The following is a 27,071-nucleotide window of genomic DNA, read 5'->3' on the forward strand; positions in this document are numbered from 1 at the left end:
GAAATGTTCAATCAATACCACTATTTCGACACAACAGTCAAATAAGTCTCAGCGACATAACGCCGTAGCTTATTTGCCTTTCACATATTTTTTTTTTACTCAGTTACTTATAATTTAATAGCACATAATTCACGTTTAGCTCACTCTTTCGTTTTGTTTGTTTCAGATTCCTCAGCACCAAACAATCATCATCCGGCCTCCCACGAGCACAGAGATTCCAAAGCTATCCCGCTATCACTGGATTCCAACAGGCCGCTCCTCACCAGCTCCAACATCCCCAACGACCATGTCAAACCCCACTCTTCCTCGAGTAGTTTGCCACATCAAAATGCACTCAACGACAAGCTCAATAAAATGGCCAACGTGAAACACGACGACGACGATTTCGACATAGATTCGTATTATGCCCGATTGCACGCGATCCCAAACGTTAGCCTGTCTAAATTCGACACTCAAAAAGCTGAAGTTGAAGAGTCCGCTTTCTCTGAAATAGATCTGAACTCGCCAGTGGCGATCGAATCCTATTCCACGGACGACCCCTCTACAAGGAGTCAGAGTTTGACTTCGGATCTGGCTCAGAACTTTTCCCAGTTGCCTCAAGTTTTGCCGCAGGTCGCGAGCACGGTGCTCAATTCGTTCTCCAGCATTCTGAATTTGGGTCGTTTCCCATCGAAACCGGCGGTTTCTAATGAAATTGATGCATACAGTCAGTCGTTTGTACCGGATATATACACAGAGTCGTATAGCCAAGATGGGGTACAGGCCGAGGAACAACCGGCTATTCCTCTGTTCAATAGAGACGAGTTTTCCAACGATCGATGCAAAATTGTAGGTTCGCACTTTGAGAATACTAATTCTGCTCTAAGCAATAATGAAAGATTTTCCTCTAATTTTGATCCAAATCTTCAAAATCCTCAAAGTCAAGAACTAAACAAGAACGTTGTTGAAAAACCACCTAGTATCGGTAAGAAACCACATTTTGTTTTATCACTTTAGTATATTATAATATAATCTTTACTTCTATAATTCACATTCCAATTATGTAATTGCACGTGGATTTAATTTTAGTAGAATTAACCCACAAGAGTAATTTTCTGGCATGTAAATCTTTGTGTATATCATTTTTTAAAAGTATGCCTGTTCTATTGTTTATTCAAATTTTACAAAATAAAGTTTATAGTAGGAAATAAAATAAATTTAAGTGTGATATGTTTACTTTTTAATATTAATTTCATTTCATTTTTATTTACAGGTTCCGGTAACTTGTTCCGTATGAATATCAAAAAAAAGAAGACGTATGCTCAAGTACCCGGTCTGACACTCGGTGACGTTGAAAGTACACCCGCAGTCCACGGAATGCCACCGTACAATAGTTTTCCTCAAAATCCACCCAATTTCAACGCTCATTCAATGCCGGTCATTCCCCCGCCGCATTCAGTAGCTCCGAATGTTGAAGAAGCATATAAAATGCCTAGCATTAATACCTTACCGCCGGCTAATCAAATGGCAAATGTTTTCAATCCGAATCAAACAGTCATATCAAATGGAGAACCTTCCATTTCGATCGAAACCACTTCTCGTATTTTCGATCCCAAAACAGCTCAAAGAGATATGTCGTCGGTGAATTTTTCGTCACCTCCATTTACTCACGTACCTGATGTTTCATTTAACGCAACGCCATTTTCCAATGTGCCTAGCGACGTTAATAGTGAGAATATTTTCAATTTGAATGCTTCACCAAGCCAAGACTTAGTGAATACCAATGTGCCTTTACATTTAGACGATAGGTCTAATGTAGATTTTGGTCAAAATATAATCCAAGCAGATTTATCTAGTCCTGTTGAAGAAAGAAATACAGTAATTGAAAGTTTGAGTAGTCCATTCAGTTATACGCACGACACGTGGCAACCGAAAAGTGAAATTGAAGTTGTTAAAACAGATTTGGAAGTTAAGTTTTTAAACCCAACTAGTCCGCCTTTGAAATCATCCAATCTGCACGTAGAAAATCCAAGTGTTCCACAATTTTCACCCATAAATACACCAATGGCTTCTATAAATATTAATCAAAATTTCCAAGAAGTGGCCGATCCTATTGTAACAAGTTCTAACCCACAATTAGCAGGCGGTATGCCACCTAAATTGGCATCTGTAGGATTTGTTCAAGACGATAAAAACATTTCAAGTACTGTGCCTGATGTTACAGGTGTGCAAAATAACAATGACCACATAGGTGTAATCGATGCACCTACATTTTTTGATCCAACTAAGTTTGCAAACAGCGAAATTGGCAATGCAAATACTCAACATTTGCCAACTCCTCAGGTACCTCCTGTTATACCGCCTCCGTCTCAACAAATTCCAAATAAAACGGACAATAAATTTAGAATGTCAGCGCTTAACAAGCGTCTTAAGTATTATTCCGGACCTATAGAAAATTCTAATATTCCACCGCCTATTCCCAATGCTAGTGCTAACGTCATTCAAACCCACAGTCCAAGTAGTAATCAGTCAGTCGAATCTAATCAAGTGCCGTTCGATGAAAACCAATCGCGGCTAACTCCGTCGAATACGGGATCTGGTTTTGGATTGAACGTTTTTCAAAATAAAGTGAACTTATCAAAGTTGCAAAATGTGGTGACATCTTTCTTCAGTACTTCCCAAAACACTGACGTAAAAAACTACGAGGAGACTTCGAACGAATTTGACCAATCGCAGCAGTATAATTATATACCCAGCTTTTCAGATTCTGATTCTGTTCAAAACACGCCATCTTTCTTTTCTCCGTCGACAATGGAACCTGTAAATACTCCACCGTTTCTTCAAGGAGTTGAAACTGTTTCTACATCTTCGGATGTTTTCTCGAATCAATTCATAAACAATTCAACGGATAATGGTATAAAAAATGATACGAATTCATTTCCAAACTCTGTTACTGCTAGTGCTCCACATTTTTTCAATATAAAAAATGATCATAGCATTGAAAATTCTAATTTAGATCAAAGTCACAATTTTTTGGCATCCAATGATTTCTTTTCAAACGACCCTGCTCCTCTGTCGATTGATCGTAATCAGTTTTCTACGGATTTGCCTCAAATTCCAACATTTTATACTACGAATGTTCAGCAAGAGCAACAGTGGCCGAATTCTTTTGTATCAGATCAACCCATTAATCAAATGACGACTGATTTTATGCAAAATACTACTGCAAATGAAAGTAGCATATATTCAGAACAGTCTTCTAATTTTGTTACCGACTTAAAGGATGTGCATAAAGAAAATTCAGAAAAAGTCGATGTTCAAACGCTAAATATTAAATTAGATCAAACTAATTTTAATATTCAAAACAAATACAAAGTAGAAGATTATATGATAGAACCGAGTGATTCTTTGCCTTCTGAAAATGACGATCACGTTGCTAAACCTCAATTCATTCACGGTGAATGCTTGCCAAATAATGACGATCTTCCAATTACCAGGAATGAAATAATATTCACTAATACCATAGATCCTTTTGAGGGCTCCATGGAAAATAATACAATTCTTCATGCTCAATCTGAACCTGTTCTGCTGTCTTCTTATTCTTCTGCTTTTGTTCCGGTAAAATCTAACACTTCTAATATTGATAAAGAACTAGTGCGACAAGATTTCGACCCTCAATCGAATTATATCTCTGATATTTCCAAAGAAAATGTTTTCAGTTTGAAAAAAGATGTTGAGTGTTCTGTGAATCAGCCTATATTTTTCAATCAAGATAATGATAAAATTAGGATGATGAATCCTTGTCAATATCCCTCTATGAATATGGGAACTTTGGGTGCTCCGTTTAGTTTTTACAGTAATATGAGATCACAACAGTCGTCTGCGTTACCGTGCGACTTGTCTAATAATTTAATATGCGGAGAGAGTACAGAAAAATTGAAAATCAATTTAGAAAATGAAGATGATACTGTTAAAGCTGACAATGAAATCAAAGAAATATTTTCAAATGCAAATTTGGATGATCTGGGAAAATCTGAAGACTTTTTTTCCACCGATTATAACATTTTGAATGCGTCTTTAGCTCAAAAGAGTTTTGTAAATGATATTTTCAACAATCAAAAATCAACTGACACTCTTACAAACGAATCCTCTAGTTCTATATCATCTTTTGTTGTAAATGACAATGCAGTTAGTTTAGAAACTGCAGTAAAACCAGAAGAAAGTAACTGCTCACAGCAAAATATTTTAAATGATAAAAATAATTATGATGCAAATAGCACGATTCAAAATCTAGAAGTTCGTCATTTAGAAGAGTCTCCCGATACAATTTTATCTCATACTGGGAATGAGAATGTGGCTGTTTTAGATCCCAAGGAAAATATTTTCACACATCAAACTATTTTGAATGATAATAGCAGAATTTTTGACTTGAATGATTATGATAAAAATGTTACAATACAAAATCCGGTTAGTCATGTAGAAGAATCTTCCAATTCTGCTTTTAATTTTGCCTTAGATGATAATGCAGTTAATTTTCAAACTCTATTAAAACCCGAGGAAAATATTTTTACCCAACAGAGTATTGTGAATAATAATGATTCAAATAATTACAATGAAAATGACACAATGCAATATCATATAGAAGAATCTTCCAATTCTGCTTTCCATTTTGTCTCGGATGACAATGCAGTAAATTTCCAAACTGTAGTAAAGTCAGAAGAAAATTTCTTCACCCATCAAAGTGTCATGCCTGATAATAGTAGATTTTCTGACTTGAATAATTATAATGAAAATGACAAAATCCAAAATCCGGTTAGTTATGTTGAAGACTTTTCTAATTCTGTATCATCGTTTGTCAGCGAAGATCCAATACATTCAGAAACTGTAGTAAAACCAGAAGAACGTAGTTTTAGTCAACAGAGTATCTCAAATGACAATAATACGTTTTTCGATTTAAACAATCAAACAATTCAAAATTTGGATGATTCCAATTACATAGAAAAATCTCCTTATTCTATTCCACATTTTGCTGCAAGTGACAATGCAGTTAATTTTCAATCCGCTGTAAAATCTGAAGAGAATATGTTCATCAATCAGAACATTTCGAATCCTAATACAATGCCCTTTGCTTTCAACAGTACAAAAAGTGAAATCCAAAATGTTGATGAAATTCAAATCAAGCCAGAGTATTCTCGTGATGTTTCATCGTTCGATGTGGTAACTAATGAAAAAAGTTACTTTGATAGTTTTGCCCCTTCTAAAGATTCTTCTCCAGAGTTTTCTGAAAAATGTTCATTATTTGACCAAGAAATTAAAAACAATTTTGATACATCAGCAAGTTCTTTGAATACATTATCTTCCTTCGAAGTGCCGAAACCAGAATCCAATTTAAATGACCACAAACCAATTGACAATGATCCTTTTCAAAACGTATCTAATGATGCGTTCATCAAAAATTTTGACGAAAGCCTCAAACTAAACGATAACGATATTTTAAACTCTTTTAACACGGTCGAGGTGAAAAATTCAGATTTAGTCAATTCTTCAACTTCTAGTTGTGTCGTTGGATCGCAAAATCAAAACGAAAAGAGAGATGATTCAATTCCACTATTCAATTTTTTCTCGATGATGAAATCATCAGATGTGCCAGAGTTTAAACTTTAACGTTTGAAATATGTATTTATTTTATTTTATTTTTAATTAGAACACATTTAGCTAACGTAATACCTATTCATTAAACATATCGATGATATTTACATACATATATTGTATATGCAAAATTAAATGAAAATGTAAATTGTTTATAAAAACATGTTATGAATTTATTTAGTGATCTTTTATCTATCTATGTATGTATGATACTTTTCAGTTTTTGATTATTATTTATTTGCCTTAAATCTCTGTACATAAATGCAAATACAATATTATAATTATATACTTTAGATATAAGTGATATTTATTTACTAATAAAATTTATTGTCTTCCACATTTATATACATATATACTTAGTAATGTTTAGTGTTTTAAAATTTATCACACAGATGTCAGTTTCTTTTTATTTTATTTTATTGTATTGTACAGTATTATTCATTTAAAATTATCATAAAATGCAATCCGGTATATATATGTGCATATGTTGCCGTGAAGTTTATAATTTGATAACTATTGTGTGGAAAAAATAGGCTTTTCACAGTTCAGTGCATTTTGTTTATCCCATCCTTCCAAATTCGTGACTTTTTGCACCTTACCGATTGATGTATTCGTTTTATATTTTGGCTATCTTCTTGATTTCGTACGTTGTTGTAAGCGTTCGTTGAATTTTGTTCAAGCTTTATGTCTCTTTTATACGAATAGAACACTTTCATTTGTACTTGTATTAAGAAATAAATTAAAACATTGTGCAGTTTAACGATAGTTCCGATGCTTTGAGTGATATTTCTTTACGGTGTTTTATATATTTAAATATGAATTTATATCATATTTCGAAAGGATTTCTTGGTGCAACACTGGGTTTGCTATCCCTTCAATACTGATGCTTTTTAAATGATATACAATATATAACAAAGACATTTGACTTAATCGCATAGTGCATTTTTAGTACGTTGTGTTACAAAAAAAATAAACAAGTTCGATCATCGCTGTGTGAAAAACAGCCGTTTCTTTTCAATATTCAACACATTGAAGATGGACACTCCTATTATTGAAACTCCATCACCCGATTCAGAGGTAATGCAAACTTCTACACATGATCATATTAACATTTATTATATCAGACGTTAAACATTCAGATTTTTTATATGATTTCACAGAGCAAACAAGATCAACCGTACAAACCAGTACAACGTCATTGGTTTTTCCAATCGAATTTCGAGGATGCTTCATCATGGAAACCCTTCTCTAATATTGACTCTAAATCTCTGGAAGATGCCTTTAATTCGTGTAAGCTATTACATACATAATGGGTCTACTTTGTTTTCCGAAACTCGCTGTATCATAGTAGCAAAAGTAGCAGTAAAGGTGATTGCGTTTATGTTAAGCACCGAGAGGTTACCGGGTTCGATTTTGTACCAATCTTAAACGCTGCTGATTAGACTTAGATATTTGTGACTCCAAGAGTATGCCAGTTTCCCATCAGAGTATGCCAATTTATCTGATTTCATTGTTGAAACTGTTTCTTTATCAAATTGGCAAAAACCATCCTACCCACTATGTCACCAATATCTGAATTTGATTTATGTACAATATGTAAAAATGTATGTACAAGTCTAAATCTATAATTTATCTATAGATTAATTAATTAGTAGTTAATTTTGTGTTCTTCAGTCTCTCGAAATTCAGCGATTTATGTATTAAAAAATGCTGCGATGTTTGTAATTGGATAGGAAGCCGAATTGGGGTTTGCCTGTTAGGCCTTCCTGGTATACATCTATATAAACCGTTTCAACAGAGAAAATTGGCAAACTCGTTTCCTATCAGAGTTTTCTGAGTATATCTGTAGTGCTGCTGGTCAGACCTGGATATTTGTGACTCCAGGTCAATCGTTTCCTATCAGAGTTTGCCAATTTTCTCTGATTTCATTGTTTAAACGGTTCCCGATTAAAAATTGCTAAAATCCTTCCTACCTACTATGTCACCACTATTTGAGTATGATTTATGTACAATAAAATTTATGTACAATTCATAGATGTCTCGTTAATTTGCGAGTTTTCAGTGTCTAGTAATTCAGTGACTTGTATAATAAAAATGCTGTATTGTTTGTAATTGGTCAGGAAGGCGCATTGGGGTTCACCTGTCAGGCCTTCCTGGTATATATGTAAATAAAGAATTCAAATAGTGACATAGTGGGTAGGATGATTTTTGCCAATTTGATGAGTTAGAGTTAGTACCTGTAAGTCCTTTCTGGTATAAAAATGTAATAAATGTAATGTAAATAAAAATAAGTAAATAAATTTATAGATTATAAATATGAAATCATATTCAAATAGTGGTGACAAATAGTAGATAGGATGGATTTGCCAATTTGATGAGGAACCGTTTCAACAATGAAATCAGATAAATTGGCAAATTCTGAAGGGAAACGATCGACTCGGAGTCACAAATATCTAAGTCTAACCAGCAGTACTGCAAAAATAATCCGAATAAGCTCTCTTCAATTGAGGCCAGCCCAGGGCTTGAACCCGGGTACCTCTCGGTGTTAAGCAAATGCAACGACCGAGCTATACTGCTAGATAATATGTATTTATATCTGGTATATATGTATGTATGTATAATATATTACGGAATAGATCAAACATAGAATAGTCTAGAAATTAACATTGGTATAGTACGACGTATGAGTTTGGGAAATTATGTATCGGCTATAAAATATATTAAAAATCATTACACACATTTTTAATCGATGAAATTAATTGTTATAATTAAAAATTTACAGCTAAAATGGCAGCTGATACAATAGTTGTGACAGATGGTGGTCGTTGTGATGTTAATTTATCCAAAAGGGAAAGAGTTCCGGTTTATTGGCGAGATAATCCGGCTCCAGTACGGAGGTGAGTTTTTATATTATTGTTGTTCAGGTCTCAGATAAAATACTTTTGCATAGAGGTGGGTTCAGGATCCAAATGAAAGGCCTAAGTCGCTTCACAGCATTTATTCAACGATTCAAAAGGTCCACATGGAACCACCGCTCACTCCAGATTAATCTTATCTACCGTGTGTATCTCATTATAAAGGACAAGTTGCACAGCACAACTTCCCTGATCCATTAATGTGTCTATTATCTAAGCAATTAAAGGTTTACCCTGGCGAGTCTATTGTTTACGCACGCACTCGCCCAGGTCTGTAAGAACTCCAGCGTATCCTTTGTTTGGGGTACTTACTGCGTCCCGTTAGCCTAATCCGGGGTCTATTGTTCACCCACGAATCTACTTAGACAGTGGATACTCTCTCTCATGGTCCTACGTTACATTATCATTACATAGTTGCTTTTGAAGTGTGTACATGATTTTCTTTTTTGACGTTTTAGATGCAGTTGGTTTTACAAAGGCACGTCTGATCCGAGATTTGTGCCGTACGCCGAAGATATCTCCGATCTTTTAGAAGTGATTGATTGTTTTATTCTTTAAATTAATGTGTAAAAAGGGTTTATGTGTAATTGAAATTCGATTTTCCAGGAGGAATATCGTCTGGGAGTCATAACTTCGACGTGGAATAGGAAAATTTCACTCGCCGACGAGGAAGTGGTAATGCACAGCCCGTCTATAATCATGCGTTTCATGAAAGCGACCAGCCCGGACTCTTGGAGCAACACTCCAGTGAGTATAATTATCTGATAGGTGCATGATTTTGATGTCGTATTTTGTTCCTACTCTCATCGGAATAATTTATTTTAATAAAAATATCTTTTCAAATGACACAATCCTCATATCGGATATCGGATATATGCATTGATTGTAAGTCGACTTATAACACCATTTAGAAATAAATTTATGTATATTGAATTTGTCAGATTTCGAAATTATAATAACCTCAAAACTGTGGTTATCCTTTTTATCAAAGCATTTATATTTTCAATTGTTTTATTTTGTTTGTAATTTTCAAATTTGCTATCCACTTTTTAATTTTTAAATCTATACATATGACGTATAGACGGGGCCGGCTCAAAGGTACAGCAGACTAGGCACGTGCCTAGGGCGCTGCGAGGCGCCCCCATTTTTCTTTTTTCTGATTATTAACCCTTTGAATGCTGATCGACGTTTCGCCAAAAAGTCTATGAGCCTGAAAAACGCCGATAGGCATTGTCTTTTGAGCATGTCCAAATTAAACAAGAATAATACTCGCTAAGTCTTTCCAGGTAGCATTGAAAAAAAAATGCATTGAATATGGGTCGTGTATAAAGACTGGTTTACACCGGAATTTCTGAATTTATAACCACTGCAGAATTTCCCCATGGAAATCCCTAACTACTAAGCATTTTAGATTGTGGCTTGGCATTTAGATTGTGAGCATTACATTTTAACAGCATTGAAGAATATGGAACTAGTTTTGGAAAAATACATTCATTAATAGACTTCTTTTGTTTATTTTATATTGTTGCAAGATATATTAGAGAGTCTAAACACACTTTTATAAAACTCGAAATCCTCAGCGGTAATTATCTAGGGTTTGTTTGGATTAGCTACAATTTTTATACCTGCTTTCTATTGGATTTCTAAATAATTCTAGTTGGAAATATTGGCAAAATTTTCACCGTGGCGGGCTTTCAACAGAAAAGACGTCAGCATTCAAAGGGTTAAATTGAAAAAAAAAATTGACTTTGAACTTATAAAACATTCTATATTTTACTTAATTTTTTGTGTTATGATTATATAATATTATAATTTACGAGGAACGTAGGAAGTTGACTGTCAAATATCAACGACTCACGAATAAAAATTTGTAAAACAGCAAACTGTCGTCAGTACAAATAAAATGTGGAATTTTATTTTATATAAAATACCTCTGAAACATATGTATGTATATATACATATATATCGGGGATGGATTTGCTTCGCGAAATTAAATTTACTTAACCAATCATATTCGAAAGAAGAAATGTCTATAAAATTCTACAATTCATTGTTGAATATAAATAAATGTCTTCATTACCGATTATATTCATAGTTATCCGTATTTTATTTTATTTTATTCATTTTTATACATAAAACGTGCCTATTTTGAATAAAAAAATTTCGTTTTTGTCTTAATATATTTTTCTTCAACACAAAATTTCAAGAACTTTATAGTTTAATAATTGAACCAATCCGCCTAGGGGCGCCATATACCCTCGGGCCGGGCCTGCGTATAGATATTTCAACTCAGATTGAAACTTAACTAAATATCTGAAACGTTTTCAAGTCTTGAAATCACACTTTGTGTGTATGTATTATACTTGCTAGCATTCTGTGTTTATTGGAAGCTTTTTAACTTTGGTTTTAATGTTTATATTCTCGTTGTTTCTACGACGACGGAGCTCGCCTGCTAAGCAAATATTATTTTATCATCATATTGTGTTAAAAACATAAGAAAAGCATGTTCTATTTGTTACTTTGTTGCACTTAAATGTACCGCCATACTTGTCAGAGAAAAACAAGGCACACAAGTATGTTGTCAATATATATAATTTTTATTTTTGCTTGAAACTTTTAATAATTTTAAATCGATGTCATTCATATTATATTATACACGCAATTCGTGATCGAAACTTTGGTTTTTCATATTGCACATTTTGTACAGCATGATTGATGTAATATATTATTATGAAGGCGACTACTCAGACACACACACATTAGAGAGAGAGAAAAATGCAGTTAGCAATGCACTGTTTTGAGGTTCTTGGTATTGTATGATGTGTAGAAAGACATAGATGAAACTTGCATTTTCTAACAGTTCACACCCAAGTGGACCGTGCAAAGGGGATTGTCCGGAATCGCCGTGGAGGAAGGCGAGCCGAAAAAGTGCGTGGACCATTTGCTGTTTATCGTTCACGGAATCGGCGAGCCGAGAAAAATCATCAAACCGACAGAGGCAGATTTAAATCAAGTCAGCCATCATTCTCATTCATTGCATTGCTAACATTATGATATGTTTTGCATGTATGGTGTTCTTCATTCTCGTGCTATCACACACGTGAAATACACGCATCTGTCGCTCTTTACTAACATAAGCTTTTACTTCAATCGAAGATGTCTGTGTCTCGTTTTCCTTTTTATTGTATTTTATTTGTACTTATTATGTTCTGCTTATTTTTTAGAGAAACACTGATTTTTTTTATTTATTTTTTGTTCATACATATGTCCTATATAATAATATGGGTTGTGGCTATTTGCAGGTACTATATCTGCGACAGGCGCAAAGCCTTCTGCGCATGCGCGATTATAATTTCTTACATTTAATGTATGCTAGACTTAGGTGGGTGGAGGATCTAAGTGAAAGGCCAAAGTCGTGTCACAGCATTTATTGATGATTAAGGAGATACACGCACTAGCAGTACTCCGTCCAGAAGTACCGCCTTATAACGGATAGGTCACTCGACGTCCGGTTTGTTTACCTATTGTTATGGTCACGTACTCGGATATGTATTCCCACGACAATCAGCCCCACGGTTTCGGTCACGTCTGAGAACTCCACGGGAATGCGACCGAGTGCCGCTACTACGCCAATTCGGTGGCCATTGTTTAACCTACTTGCACTTAGTTTGCAGATAATCCTCGAAACCAATTATAACGGTCGCACAGTGTCAGGGATGCGCCTCGGCCTAATCCGATCGCACTTAACCGGCGGCTCTTTTTAGTATACGTAACAACATTAACTAATTTGGATTATATTTTTACTCTACGTCACTTCACGAGTTCGAACTAAATTTTAAGAGGCTTAAAACAAAATTTTCGCAGTAAACACGCTGACAGTGACAGTTCACGCGCATGCGCAGAAAGATTTGCGCCTGTCGCAGATATAGTACCTGCAAATAGCCAATAATTTGCAGATATAGTACCTGCAAATAGCCACAACCATATATAATATGTGTATCTGTATTATATGCCTATTTTAACACTGCATTTATGTATATATAAGAATAAACTAATGCAAAAATAATATGTGCAATACATACACACAATTATAAATAAAAAATAGGGGTAAATCAATAGAATTATATGGTATTGTGGGCTATATATATATAATATATACTAAAAGACTAGTTTCTATAAAGCTTACATTTGTACTGTATATGCCGATTCCATTTGTTAAATAAATACGAAATTTGTATTAAAACTTATGCATATATATATTTTCATGAAAATATCATGGGAAGGTTTTATGTATGGGTATGTTTATTATTATTTGTAAAAATATATAAAGTTTCTTGTACCTTTCATCCGATATGTCTATCAATGTATTTTTTTTTTTCATTTACATATAAATATTGTCTACATTTTGTGTGGAAAAAAAACATTATTTCGCATTTTATTTTTCTCTTTTAACGGTACACTAACACTAAATTCTAAAATTAATTGCTCTTATTATTTTATTTAGTAATTAGCCACTTAACTTTTATTTAAATTTGCACATTAATTAAAACGAGTAAAATTTGTATATATTATAAAGTCCAAACAAAAATATACTCATTTAAAGTCAACACTATTGTACTGTAATTTGATTTTTAATCCATACAGGCTGCGACCAGGGTGAGAACAGTCCGCCGAGGCACCGATGGCTCTGAAGTGGAAGAAGGCGAAAACAAAACTACCGATCATCTGCTATTGTTGGTCCATGGAATCGGTTCAGTTTGTGATCTCAAATTCAGAACTGTCGAAGAAGTTGGTCAGTATGAAGTTCAATTACTTCTACGTTAAAAATCAACAGTGGAGTTGATCAATATTGTATTTTTGCAGTGGACGACTTCCGATCAATCAGCGCTCAATTGGTACAATCACACTACAAATCGTCATGTGAACAAGGAGTCATTAGTAGAATTGAGGTTATTTTTATAATCATAATTACAATTTACGTTCACGCATACATATTGTACATATACTGTGGTTTTTTTTTAGGTCTTACCCATTTCTTGGCACTGGAATTTGCACTCGGAAGAAAGTGGAATCGATAAAAGAATTGCTCAAATCACTCTTGAATCAGTACCGAAATTCAGAAGTTTCACAAACGACACTCTTCTTGATATCTTGCTGTATACAAGTCCCAAATTTTGCCAGGTATTTATCACCAAAACCAAACTACAGATCATTTGATATTAGCCAGCAGCATAGCTCGGTCGTTAAGCTTCTGCCCAACACCGAGAGGCGCCGGGTTCGATCCCATGAGCTGACCTCGTATATATGTAGTGCTGCTGGTCAGACCTGGATATTTGTGACTGCAGGTCGATCGTTTCCTATCAGAGTTTGCCAATTTCTCTGATTTCATTGTTGAAACGGTTCCCAATTAAATTGGCTAAAAACCTTCCTACCTACTATGTCACCACTGAGTATGATTAATGTACAATTCATAGATGTCTCGTTAATTTGCGAGTTTTCAGTGTCTCGTAATTCAACGACTTGTATAATAAAAATGTTGTATTGTTTGTAATTGGCCAGGAAGGCGCATTGGGGTTTACCTGTAAGGCCTTCCTGGTATAAAATGTAATAAAATAAAAATATTGTCGGTTCATGGAATTGGTTCAGTTTGTGATCTCAAATTCAAAATTTAATATAAAATTTATTTAGATCTAAAACAATGTCTATATTTAGTGTATTGTTATTAATTATTGAAACATTGATATTTCAGACTATAATGGAAACAGTCGGCACTGAAATTAACCGAATATATACACTGTTCAAATCGAGAAATCCTGATTTTATGGGTGGTGTATCTCTCGGTGGACATTCCCTTGGCTCGTTGATTCTGTTTGATCTGTTGTCTCATCAAATACCACCAGAAAAAATGGTACACATATATGATATGTTGCTTTAAACTTGATTGAGTACATATGTATATATATGTAACAATGTTTATAAATTATTTCATGGTAGGAAAATCAAGGTGAGACTCACGTCAAAGGTGCGGCTGGTACCGGTCAGCTCAGTTTGGTTTATCCTCAGCTTGTTTTCAAACCCATGGCATTTTTTGCTTTAGGAAGTCCAATTGGTAATTCAATATTGTGTTATAAAATGAATTTGTTCGATTATATGTATGTATGTAAAATTAATTCGTTCATTACAGGTATGTTTGTTTGCGTGCGAGGCATTGAAGAATTGGGTGAAAACTTTGAATTTCCGACCTGTCCGTCGTTTTTCAACATTTTCCATCCTTTTGATCCTGTAGCTTACAGGTAATTTATATTATAGAATGAATTGAATATAAATTGTCATCATTTTAAAAAGGGTGCGGTTTAACTGTACATTGAGAAAAATACTTTGTATCTTAAAAAAAATGTTTGTGCATTACACAATCTCGTATTTTGCATCAAATAAAATATTTTGGCATTATAAAAGTAAATGTAATTTATATTATGGAATTAATTGAATATAGATTGTCATCGTTTTATTTAAAATGGTGCGATTTAACTGTACATTGAGAAAAATACTTTGTATCTGAAAAAAACTGTTTGTGCATTAAAAATTTGCATTATTTTCGGTGCATTAAACAATCTCGTATTGTGCATAAAATAAAGTATTTTGGCATTATAAAGTAAAGGTAATTTATATTATAGAATGAATTGAATATAAATTGTCATCGTTTTATTTAAAATGGTGCGATTTAACTGTATTAACATGTTTATATATATATATATATATATATATATATATATATATATATATATATATATATATATATATATATATATATATATATATATATATATATATATATATATATATTTGTGTGTGGATTGTAATTCTTTATTGACTTGATGTGTAGTAAATGGGTACGATTTAACTGTACATTGAGAGAAATACTTTGTATCTTAAAAAAAAAATGTTTGTGCATTAAAAATTTGCATTATTTTCGGTGCATTAAACAATCTCGTATTGTGCATCAAATAAAATATTTTGGCATTATAAAGTAAAGGTAATTTATATTATAGAATGAATTGAATATAAATAAATTGTCATCGTTTTATTTAAAATGGTGCGATTTAACTGTATTAACAGGTTTATATATATATTTGTGTGTGGATTGTAATTCTTTATTTACTTGATGTGTAGTAAATGGGTACGATTTAACTGTACATTGAGAGAAATACTTTGTATCTTAAAAAAAAATGTTTGTGCATTAAAAATTTGCATTATTTTCGGTGCATTAAACAATCTCGTATTGTGCATCAAATAAAATATTTTGGCATTATAAAGTGACCATTAAAAAATATCAAAGATCGTTCGAAAAAATAGGTTTTAGCATTAGAATAGGTACAAAAAGTGACATCGTTGCTGTCTTCCGCTATTGACTGTCAACTGTCATAAGTGTTTACTTTTGTTTACGTATGAATATGAATAATTATATCAGGTTGTAGAAGAGTTGAAGCCAAGGTTGCAAGCCGAAGAGTAAAAAAGAAGGAATCCAGTAGCAAACATCTGCTTTAACCATAGATGTAGAATAACCTAGATATGGCATTACATACAAATTTCGTTGGAGATCTTGTCGCCACTGACTGAGGGGTGCGGGGAAGTTGGGGAAAAAAAAAGGTTTTTTCCCCTATGACTCTGCGGTCGGCGTTTTTTTCACTTCCCGCTAGTTAAACCCCCTGCACCCCTGAGTTAGTGACGACAAGATCTCCGCATATCTATTGACAAGATCTCCGCAATCGACATTTCCAATTTAGAAGCTAACTACCTATTGAGAGAAAGTGTGCATGCGCCAAAAGGGAGACCAGTATAAACCGTGAGGGCGGATCTATGTATTATACATCTATGGCTTTAACACGCTAATGTAGCAAACATACGCTTTTTAAGTAGCAAATAGTTTTTTCAATGATCAAAGCAAACTTTCTAATCTGTATTTGTCATTTAGAAATGTACAAAAAAATTTTATAATGCACAGAAACTTTTTTATTGTACAAAATGTATTTTAAATACTCAGTTATTTTATAAAATGGACGTTTAAATTGTTCCCTTTTAAAAATATGATCTGTCGTCATTATAGAATCGAGTCGTTGATAAATCCTGAACTTACAAAACTACATCCGGTGCAAATTGCTCATCATAAAGGTAGAAAAAGGATGCATTTAGGTAATTGAATACTATCTCATTTTTTGGCACAGTGATTATATGTTTTTATTCATCGTCAAATTATTCTTATAGAATTAAAGGATACTGTCACTCGAGTGGGTGCCGATATAAGACAGAAAATTGTAGACTCAATGAAAAGCACATGGGACACATTTTACCAGCTCAGAGCAAAAGAGGTATTTCGATATTCAATCATTTAATTGATTATATTAAATGGCACAAAATTTAAATTCAATTTATATGATTTTTTAAGGAGGCCGAGACCGAAAGAACAATCGATGAACCAGAGGTAATTCAACGCTTTTTTTTAAATGATTCTTATCAACTTCTATTTCATGTAAATCATAATAATGGTTTTAATATTTAGAAACCAATGACCGAAGCTGAAACTTCTTTACTGAAACACTTGGGTAAATTGAACGGAGGCCGTCGAGTGGATTATGTGTTACAAGAGGCGCCATTTGAACTATTCAACGAATATATTTTCGCTATGGCTAGTCACGTTTGTTATTGGCAAGTATTTTAATATAAGTATTTTGAGATGTGATGCATAATCAGATGTGTTGAATGTTTTTTTAAATCGTTACAGGGAATCCGAAGACACTATGTTGCTCATTTTGAAAGAGATTTATTCCAATTTAGGAGTCGAAACTGACCGTCAATTACCCCAACAGACAATGACCATTGAAAGACCGGTTGCTTCCAACCTACCTAGTATATCGAAGAGTCCTTAATATGTATTAAAAAAATATATTGCAATATTTATTTTTTTTAATTTAAGGTTGACAATTTTTTCTCCACTACAATCAATCATTTACACAAGTTATTTAAAACATGATCCATGTCTCTTTATATAATTTGTATTAATTTTTTAAAGAAGTATTAGAAATTATTTCCACGAAATTTCTAGATTTACTTTACAATGAAAGTATGTAATACGTATGTATATTATATGTAATTAGTGTAAATTTATGACAACGTGAAAGATATATGTATGTATGTATATTGCATAGTGGTAATGGATAATATTAGTAAATGCAAAAATGGGATTAATTAAAAAATTGTAATCGTTAGATTACATTTAAAAAAATTGCAAATTAGCACATGAATTTTGTTTTTTAATAGAATATGAAGTATTAGAAAAATTATAAAATGTATAATACCTAACATTTTCAGCATATTTTTTGTAAGTTTTTCATTATAACATATACCTGAAATATATATAATTATGTATATGATAATTTATTCAATGTTACGAAAAATAATATATATTTTTATTAACAAATTTCTTTTATTTTAACTGAATTTGTCTTATAATTTATGATGCTATAAATTGTCTAATTTTAGTTGCCTTGAATGACACATCAAAGTATGTAAATCATTCAATAAAACTTCAAATGTTGTCGAGATTTTTATTAACCCTTTGAGTGCTGACGTCTTTTCTGTTGAAAGCCCACCACGCTGAAAATTTCGCCAACATTTCCAACTAGAATTATTTAGAAACCCAATAGAAAGCAGATATAAAAATCGTAGCTAATCCAAACAAACCCTAGATAACTAACGCTGAGGATTTTGAGTTTTTTAAACGTGTGTTTAGACTCTCTAATATATCTTGCAACAATATAAAATAAACAAAAGAAGTCTATTAATCAATGTATTTTTCCAAAACTAGCTCCATCTTCTTCATTGTTGTTAAAATGTAATGCTCACAATCGAAATTCACAATGTAAAATAATCAGCAGTTAGGAATTTCCATCGGGTAATTCTGCTACGGTTATAAATTCAGAAATTCCGGTGTAAACGAATCTTTATAAACGTTGACAAATGAATTACACGATCCATGTTCAATGCATTTTTTTTTCAATGCTACCTTTAAAGGCTTAACAGGTAGTATTCTTGTTCATTTTGTACATGCTCAAAATACAATGCATATCGGCTTTTGCAGACCCATTGACTTATCAGCAAAACGCCAATCAGTGTTGGTCAGCATTCAAATCTTGACACTGCTTTATTTACCTGTAAAACTTACTATTCCGGCAGATCAAAATGTACAGGTAAGATAAGATTTTTAAATACATCGAAATGCAGTAAACCATAATCAGAAAATCTGAACAAATCAATGCACCAGGTTCCATAATATGATTAAAAAAAAAACACGTATGCATATGTACACACTTTTTATTCGATAATAGTACAATAAAAAGTCAGCTGAAACTGAAATAATTAACTATAATGTAAAATATACATTTCAATAAACCAAAAATATACATGTCAAAGATTCACTCTGTTGCAAAAATAAATGGCAATCGATAAACCCTGTGGCTAATACAAGATTCTTCGTGAGATTCAAAAAATAAGCATACCTAATGCATATGCCGTATTGTATTCCAGCTGCAATCAACTTTGAATGGACTATTCGACATATTTTAACGTGATTGACAATCTGTGTCTTTTAATACTATTATTATTTTTATATTAATATGGTGTTAATATATTGTAGTGAAAAAATGGTTTAATAATTATAAATTATGCACGTATGTAAGTGTTGTGCATAATCCGTGTACTTTTTATTAGTCATGTAATCGTCAAATATTTACAAAAAAAAATTCAACTTAAATTAAAAATATATATGTATTTACTTCCCTAGAGCTTTTTTTTATATAAAGTTTGAGTGTGTCCAATCAAGTTTATAAACTGATACATTAAAAACTTGCAACACCTGCATATTCATTAAAAGATTACGGTAATCAGTTCAGTCTTATACCCGTTCATCAACATCAATACCACTTCAAATACAGTCTATATTTATTGCATTTACAAACTTCTTTTTCAAATTGGGGAACAAAAATAAGAACACATTTATCTAAAATAAATGGATTAATAAAATGAGTACTGGGGTAAGAAGCACGTTAAAATTTTTGTAAAATTATTATATTATACTACGAGCAAACAAAAGCGATCACTGTTTTAATCATTACTCGAACTAGACGTAATTTAATTTTTCAACAGATTATTGATAAACCAACAAACCGAAAATGATGTGAAATAATAACGTAATAATTCAAGTATCTGATTTTAAAGCATGAATGTCGATTTAAAATCATGTTTCGATAATGTTCATCCTAGCGAAGTAATCTAATAAACCTTGTAGCCGTTTTTTCACCTTTTTCTGATCATCGAGCGTACACCCAAGAATGGCAGATTCAAAAAATCTATCGGCGGGAACACCCGAGTCCGACGCTGTCGATTGAAAAGCGCAAGCATTCATATATGAATAGCATTGAGTGCGAGCAGCTACAGGATCACTCTTCAAACCGATAACAAGGGAATCGATGAATTGGTTCACCTAAAAATAATTTGATCAACAGACGTCATACCAGTTTTGATTATATGTATGTACCATTGTTAGAGACACGTATTTTAGGCATTTTGCTATTAATGCTTTATTGATGCTAAATTCATAAAATATGCGAATAGATACTAAAATAACTGAAATTTGCATAAAATTTATAAAATTAATAGACAATTTAGAAGGGTCTTCCTATCCCTTTGCCCATTTATTATGTGAAGAAATTGAGAGGATAAAACAGAGCTTGCAGTTTAACATAGACGGTTTTTTTCCTGTCGAAACCAAGCAACTGCTTTTGTCTACTACTGTAAACAAAAGAAGACAGTTGGATCCAAAGGCTTAGATAGACAATTTAGAAGGGTGTTCCTATCCCTTTGCCCATTTATTATGTGAAGAAATTGAGGGGATAAAACAGAGCTTGCAGTTTACCATAGACGGTGTTTTTCCTGTCGAAGCCAAGAAACTGCTTTTGTCTACTACTGTAAACAAAAGAAGACAGTTGGAGCTGTGTATCCAAAAGGCTGCTCAAAAAAGCGTCTTAAAACTAGACTTGCACTCAACACTAAATGAGACAAATCTATTCCTCCAAACATTGAGTAAACTATTGAATCCATCTGTGGCAGGTACAAAATCTAATATTAATTTTAAAGAAACAGTTTTGTTTTTTAGAAACCTGCCATTGTTTAATGTATTAACAGAGGCTCAATGTTTGGAAGGATATCAGCACTTTTTTTAGAGAATATAAAAAGTGAATCCATGCCGAATATATTGCAACTATTGATGGCAACAAAAAATAAATACGAAGAGTTTGGTTGTGCAGCTCTAAAATCTATTTGGTGTCCCGTCAAAAGTGTGGATGCTGAAAGGTATTTTAGTAAATACAATATAATTCTTACCGATCGTCGTACGAATCTCAAAAAAGAATCTGTAGAAATATGCTCCATGTTGAGTAAATTTAATAAATTTTATAATAAATTTAATAATTTTTAAATAAATTTTAATTGGTATTGTAACGCGACGTTCTTTCCATCGTCCCATAGGGCAACACTCGCCCTTTATTTCGAGTGGCCACACAGAAAAGCGCGCCATATAGGTGCGCTCGCTTCAAGATTAGCTCTCTCACCCGCCATCCACCGCCAAAGAAAGATATCTCCTGTGCACGTCTCCACGGGGAGACGGGGCCCAGAGATCCGCCATCTTGCTGAAGAACCGCTGTGAGGTCGAGTGCATCAGCACTCCCTCCCCTGAGTACCAGCCCAACGTCTCCTGTATTCCTCGCGCAGCTTCTGGAGAAGCGTTAGCCGTGAGAGGACCCGACCACGAGGAAGCTGTTATCAACGAGACGATTTGCAGTCAGGAACCTCCCCGACTATATAAACTGTATCCCAAGGTTAGTTCACGTTTCCCTATAACCCGACCCTTGGAAGAAGAACGACGTATCCGCCCTCTGGATCTCCCACCGCGAGATCAGATAACGCGCGTAAAACCGTCCGTTACAGTATTATATTTTTATATTCATATTTTTTGTCTTTGTATTTTTATATTCATGTTTTTTTCATTGTAATTTTAATTCGAAAACATTTTTGAATTTTTCTATTATTTTTTAATTGTTGTGTTGTCTTTAAATTGTATATATGTATATAAATTTTATTAAAATTCTTCGAAATTTTTTATTATTTAAAATTAAGCTCTTCATAAAAATAGAGCTAAAATTGAACATTTGTAATACCCTAAAACGCTAAAATGCAAAATGAAAATGCTAAAATAGACAAAAATAGATGCCCAAAATACGTGTCTCTAACCATTGTATTATAGTGAATTTACTTTGTGTAAACATTCTTCCTGTTGAGGGTCTCTGTTTGTGTGCACGATCGTTTCCACCGTCATGCAACGGGATAGGACACGTTCAATGGAATGTTTCATTTCATCGCGTTCAACTGAAAGTGTGTCGTTCACAGGAATTGTTTAATTGTACATAAATAATCATAAAAGAATTAAATAAAAATATTCAATACTACATTCGTCCAGTTCCAACATCCATTCGGAGTCTCTAATTGCATCTAGAGTTGCTAATAAATTGTCTTTTTCTTCTTCGATTCTAGCAGCATCTTTTCGAAGCTTTTCGACTCGAGCTTCCACTTGGTCCAACACATTGAGCAATCTGAAAGAAGAACAAAACAATCATACAGTACACTCTCGATTATCCGGGCTAATCCGGGCTGGGGACGAAGGACACGGATAATCCAAATCATCAAATTTTGACTTAGTTTCGAATATATAATATCATATTTACAACACAAATTTTTGTTTCATAATTTTAACCCTTTGGCTACTACGAGGTTTTTCAATGTCCAAGCGAAAAATGCTAACATTTGTAATTATTTTGAAAAAAAAAAATATAATATTTTTTTTTTTACATACTTACTTTGCCGAACGCGCGTAATTTTTGTAATACTTTATATACATTTTTAAGAAGCAGTTGTGGACTCGCGCTCTCTCTTTCTGTCTTGCTTTTACATGCGTGCGTGCGAAAGAGATACCTACATATATACACTAAATTAGTTTTGACGATTGTTTTCCGACGCATTATTTTTTTAATAATCTATTTTTAGACATCGATGTATCTTTACAACATGCGATACATTTGAAACAGGTAGCGGTCTTTCTCTTTCTTTCTTGGTTTTAATTGTGTACGTGTGAGCGAGACACACAAGGATGCGAAGTTTCAAATAATCAAATAATTTTTCAACATGTATCATAAACATTTTGTATGCATTTGATTGATTGCACGAATTCGTGACGTCTGATGACCTATATAATTGAAACCGGATTTCTATTGTTTTTTGTTACTATTCCATTTATTTTAACTCTGCAAAATGATAACGGACAGTGAAAGTGCCGAAAGTGAAATAATAGCTCCTCGCTGAGGAACTCGACAAATCAGCAGCTCTACTGATTCTGAAAATGAATTTATCAATAACTTCTAATGAATTTTAAGTAATAACTCCTTATATGACTTTGACAACGAACCCGAAATTGATATTGATAATGAACTCGAAATTGACTTTGATGATGAACCCGAAATTGAAGAGCTTTTATTTAAAAAATTGATAAATATTTATAAAGCTTGATTGAAAAATAAATATAAATACGTATATAAAAAAATGTTTCGTGCCACTGATGCGCTGGCGGCTCACAGAAAGTATTGAAATACGACAATTAATGACGACAACAACGATCGTCGTCGCAATCTTCGCCGATTTCAAAACAACGATTTATCGTTGTTGTAGCAGTCAAAGGGTTAATACTCATTATTTAAGAAAAACGCTCATAGTTAAGCAGATAAGTGCCGTTAGTAGTTAGTACTAGTGTTGTACCGTTTTATGACTAATGGGTGCTAATTTAGTATGCGGTCTACCTTCACATATCTACTTTACTATGCGATAGTCGACCTTTACGTTTTTACTTTAATATGCGGTCTCAGTTCTTGACACTGAGACTTAATAATAGCGAACCTAACAACCTAATCTTAAATGAATAGGGCCAACCTTAACTTAGCCTAACCTATCCTGACTTTTGTTGGCAGTGGTTTAACTGTGACGTACATATGTATTAGGTGGGCTGAAAAGTTCGTAGGCTGACACATAGATAGCGCTACTAGTATTAAATCCATATGATTTCTAGTTAGCCCTAACCTTAAAAAGACACGTGTATAAATTTGACAGCTGTCGTACTATTAGTTTGTGAGTTATAGCATTTTGAGTGAAGCAACTTTTATTAGTTTGAAAAAATGGATAAAAAGGAATTTCGTGTGTTAATAAAGCATTGTTTTTCGGCGAAAAAAAATACTATTGAAGCCAAGGTTTGGCTTGATAAACATTATTCGGACCTTGCACCAGGAAAATCAACCGTTCAGAAGTGGTTTGCTAAGTTTAAACGAGGCTAAATGAGAACCGAGGACGATGCACGCAGTGGACGCCCCAAAGAGGCTGTTACCGACGAAAACATCAAAAAAGTCCACAAAATAATTTTGGATAACCGTTAAGTGAAATTGATTGAGATAGCTGACCCTAAAGATATCAAAGGAACGTGTTGGACATATCGTGAATGAATATTTGGGTATGCGAAAGCTCTGTTCAAAGTGGGTGCCGCGCGAGCTCACAATCGACCAAAAACAACAACGAATTGATGATTCTGAGCAGTGTTTGGAGCTGTTCAATTGTAATTAACCCGAATTTTTGCGTCAATATGTGACAATGGATGAAACATGGCTCCATCATTTCACACCGGAGTCCAATCGACAGTCAGCCGAGTGGACTGCACGTGATGAAGTGACTCCAAAGCGTGGAAAGACGCAAAAGTCGGCTGGCAAGGTTATGTCATCAGTATTTTGGGATGCGCATGGTATAATATTCATCGACTATCTTAAAAAGGGAAAAACCATAAACAGCGACTATTACGTAGCGTTATTGGAGCGTTTGAAGGACAAAATCGCGGAAAAACGGCCCCATTTGAAGAAGAAGAAAGTGCTGTTTCATCAAGACAATGCACCGTGTCACAAATCAATGAAAACGATGGCAAAATTGCATGAATTGAGCTTCGAATTGCTTCTGCATCCACCGTATTCTCCAGATCTGGCCCCCAGCGACTTTTTCCTGTTCTCAGACCTCAAGAGGATGCTCGCTGGACAGAAATTTTGCGCCGATGAAGAGGTAATCGCCGAAACTGAAGCCTATTTTGAGGCTAAAGACAAATCGTACTATAAATCGTAAATAATCGTTGTATCGCCCTCGAAGGCAACTATATTGAATAATAAAATCAAATTCTAACAAAAAAAAGATTTTTTCTATGCTAGCCTACGAACTTTTCAGCCCAACTGTTATGTCGAATCGAGACGACTATTATAGTACGGCGAGCGTTATCTCAGCCAGACAGACAGGCAGACACACAGAATAGCGATATTATATATATGATGAGTAGAGACACGTATTTTGGGCATCTATTTTTGTCAATTTTAGCATTTTCATTTTGCATTTTAGCGTTCTAAGAAAATATTATAAAAGCTTCCATTTTTATGAAGAGTTTAATTTTAAATAATCAACAATTTCGATGAATTTCAATAAAATTTATATACATATATACAATTTTAAGTCACAACACAATAATTAAAAAATAATAGAATAATTCAAAAATGATTTGTAATTAAAATTAGAAAGAAAAAAAAACATGAATATTAAAAAACAAAGACAAAAAATATGAATATAAAAATACAAAGACAAAAAATATGAATATAAAAACATAATACCAATTAAAATGCCCAAAATACGTGTCTCTAATGATGGGTTAAATAAATAAATATTTAGTATAATAAAAAAATTAATTAAAGTTGCTGTCAATATCAATATCATATATGTATATATAATATCGCTATTCTGTCTGTGTATTTGTATAAGATTATTATAGTACGCTAGCCATACTCGCCGTACTATAATAGTCGTTTCGATTCGACAACAAAACGTATGAATATTATAACAAAAGCAAAAACAAAAGTATTTAGCGCCATCTATTGAAAATTAATTTTTCTATTGGTGGTTTATATTGTTACGTATACTAAAAAGAGCCGCCGAGTCATTGCGATCGGATTAGGCCGGGTAGCGTCCTGAGAGACCGTGTGACCGGTATAAGTGGTTTTAAGGATTAGCGACAGGCTAAGTGCAAGTAAGCTAAACAATGATTGCACTTCCCAGAATTGACCTGTACCATGGGAGCGAATGTCGTGGGAAGACATATCCGTACAATAGGTAAACAAATTACACGTCGAAGATGTCCTGAGAGATCTATCCCTTAAAAGACGATACTTAGGCGATATCATGTCATTCTGGACTGAGCACTGCCAGTGCGTGTATCTCCTTAATCATCGATAAATGCTGTGAAACGACTAAGGCCTTTTACTTGGATCCTCCACCCACCCCTACGCAACAATATGTAGGTAGAAAACAAATATCAAATTAAATATATTTAAAAGGTATTTGAAAAAAATTCGACACATTTCTTTTAATTTTGTTTTATCTAATAACTTAATATGCCAACACCCATACGATGATATTTCATCGGGCACAACACTAGTTTATCTACATATAACAATCATCACAAATCGATAAATATAACCTAATCTCATTTGTTTACGTTATCTAGATAACAGCTGTCACTTTAGATAGCAAAAGTCGATCAATGAACGAACCGGGAAACTGAATAGCAACGATTCCCCTCGATGAATTTAAGACGACGTGTATTGGCAAACGACACATGACACAGATAAAAGTGAGGTTACATTGTATGCGTGTGCACAATTGAGCAATGCGTCAGTGCGACAAACAAAGTAACCTTTGTTTGGGGGGATGAGGAGAGACGGCCTGCGACTCGTCGATGGTGGGCAGCGCAGCCGCCGCTAGCCACGGCACGATGTCCATTGTTACGCCACGCCACTACGTCACTACCCTGCTACGCCACTACACCACGTCGAACTCTTTCTCCTTTCGACAACGACAACACAACACCGCTGACTGCAACCGACGTGTGACACACAAAAACCAGCCCACCGGTCTCTGACTGACGTTTGCCAGCTGCTCGATATTTGTCGGTTTGCTGATTGGCCCAAACGCTCACTTATTCGGCTTTTGCCGTACTTCAAAACAATTGCACAAAATTTTAATTTCTAGATTTTATTCGATTGTATTCAACATAATTGACACACTGTTGACCCAATTATCGGGGCTGTGGATTTGGAGTCACATGTTCACTGATTTCACATTTCAATCGCATTTATTTATTTTTATATATTGTTGCGTAGGGGTGGGTGGAGGATCCAAGTAAAAGGCCAACAGTCGTTTCACAGCATTTATTGATGATTCAGGAGTTACACGTATTGCCAGTGTTCAGTCCAGAATGACATGATATCGCCTACGTACCGCCTTGTAAAGGGTAGATCT

General features: G+C 33.8%; 2 protein-coding genes across 3 annotated transcripts in view; one reads left to right on the plus strand and one right to left on the minus strand.

Moving 5' to 3' along the window:
• Positions 1-17,468, plus strand: part of LOC143915940 (uncharacterized) — a 63,197-nt gene extending 45,729 nt beyond the window's left edge. Inside the window, exons 2-22 of the mRNA XM_077436760.1 lie at positions 167-964; positions 1,253-5,630; positions 5,684-5,699; positions 6,384-6,489; positions 6,578-6,705; positions 6,753-6,918; positions 8,411-8,525; positions 9,002-9,077; positions 9,150-9,290; positions 11,404-11,560; positions 13,210-13,335; positions 13,407-13,492; positions 13,566-13,724; positions 14,293-14,451; positions 14,538-14,652; positions 14,728-14,836; positions 16,648-16,733; positions 16,806-16,909; positions 16,987-17,022; positions 17,101-17,246; positions 17,323-17,468. Of these exons, the coding sequence (XP_077292886.1) occupies positions 167-964; positions 1,253-5,630; positions 5,684-5,699; positions 6,384-6,489; positions 6,578-6,705; positions 6,753-6,918; positions 8,411-8,525; positions 9,002-9,077; positions 9,150-9,290; positions 11,404-11,560; positions 13,210-13,335; positions 13,407-13,492; positions 13,566-13,724; positions 14,293-14,451; positions 14,538-14,652; positions 14,728-14,836; positions 16,648-16,733; positions 16,806-16,909; positions 16,987-17,022; positions 17,101-17,246; positions 17,323-17,467 (7,352 nt within the window). The 3' untranslated portion in view covers position 17,468. The remainder of the gene's footprint in view (positions 1-166; positions 965-1,252; positions 5,631-5,683; positions 5,700-6,383; positions 6,490-6,577; positions 6,706-6,752; positions 6,919-8,410; positions 8,526-9,001; positions 9,078-9,149; positions 9,291-11,403; positions 11,561-13,209; positions 13,336-13,406; positions 13,493-13,565; positions 13,725-14,292; positions 14,452-14,537; positions 14,653-14,727; positions 14,837-16,647; positions 16,734-16,805; positions 16,910-16,986; positions 17,023-17,100; positions 17,247-17,322) is intronic.
• Positions 17,469-18,892: 1,424 nt separating this feature from the next.
• LOC143916102 (BAG family molecular chaperone regulator 2) lies at positions 18,893-26,733 on the minus strand. Of its 2 annotated transcripts, none has more exons than XM_077437013.1 (4): positions 26,467-26,733; positions 22,098-22,243; positions 21,907-22,019; positions 18,893-20,079 (listed from the first exon to the last, which is right to left on the minus strand). In XM_077437013.1, the coding sequence occupies exons 1-4, from the start codon at positions 26,550-26,552 to the stop codon at positions 19,834-19,836; spliced, it is 591 nt and encodes a 196-aa protein (XP_077293139.1). In that variant the 5' UTR covers positions 26,553-26,733; the 3' UTR covers positions 18,893-19,833. The 2 variants fall into 2 exon arrangements, with proteins under 2 accessions (XP_077293139.1, XP_077293140.1); XM_077437014.1 differs by having other exon boundaries at positions 18,895-20,079; positions 22,101-22,243.
• Between the last annotated feature and the right edge of the window lie 338 nt (positions 26,734-27,071).

The sequence above is a fragment of the Arctopsyche grandis genome, chromosome 8 (assembly GCF_051622035.1).
Source record: "Arctopsyche grandis isolate Sample6627 chromosome 8, ASM5162203v2, whole genome shotgun sequence".
Taxonomy (NCBI): Eukaryota; Metazoa; Arthropoda; class Insecta; order Trichoptera; family Hydropsychidae; genus Arctopsyche; species Arctopsyche grandis.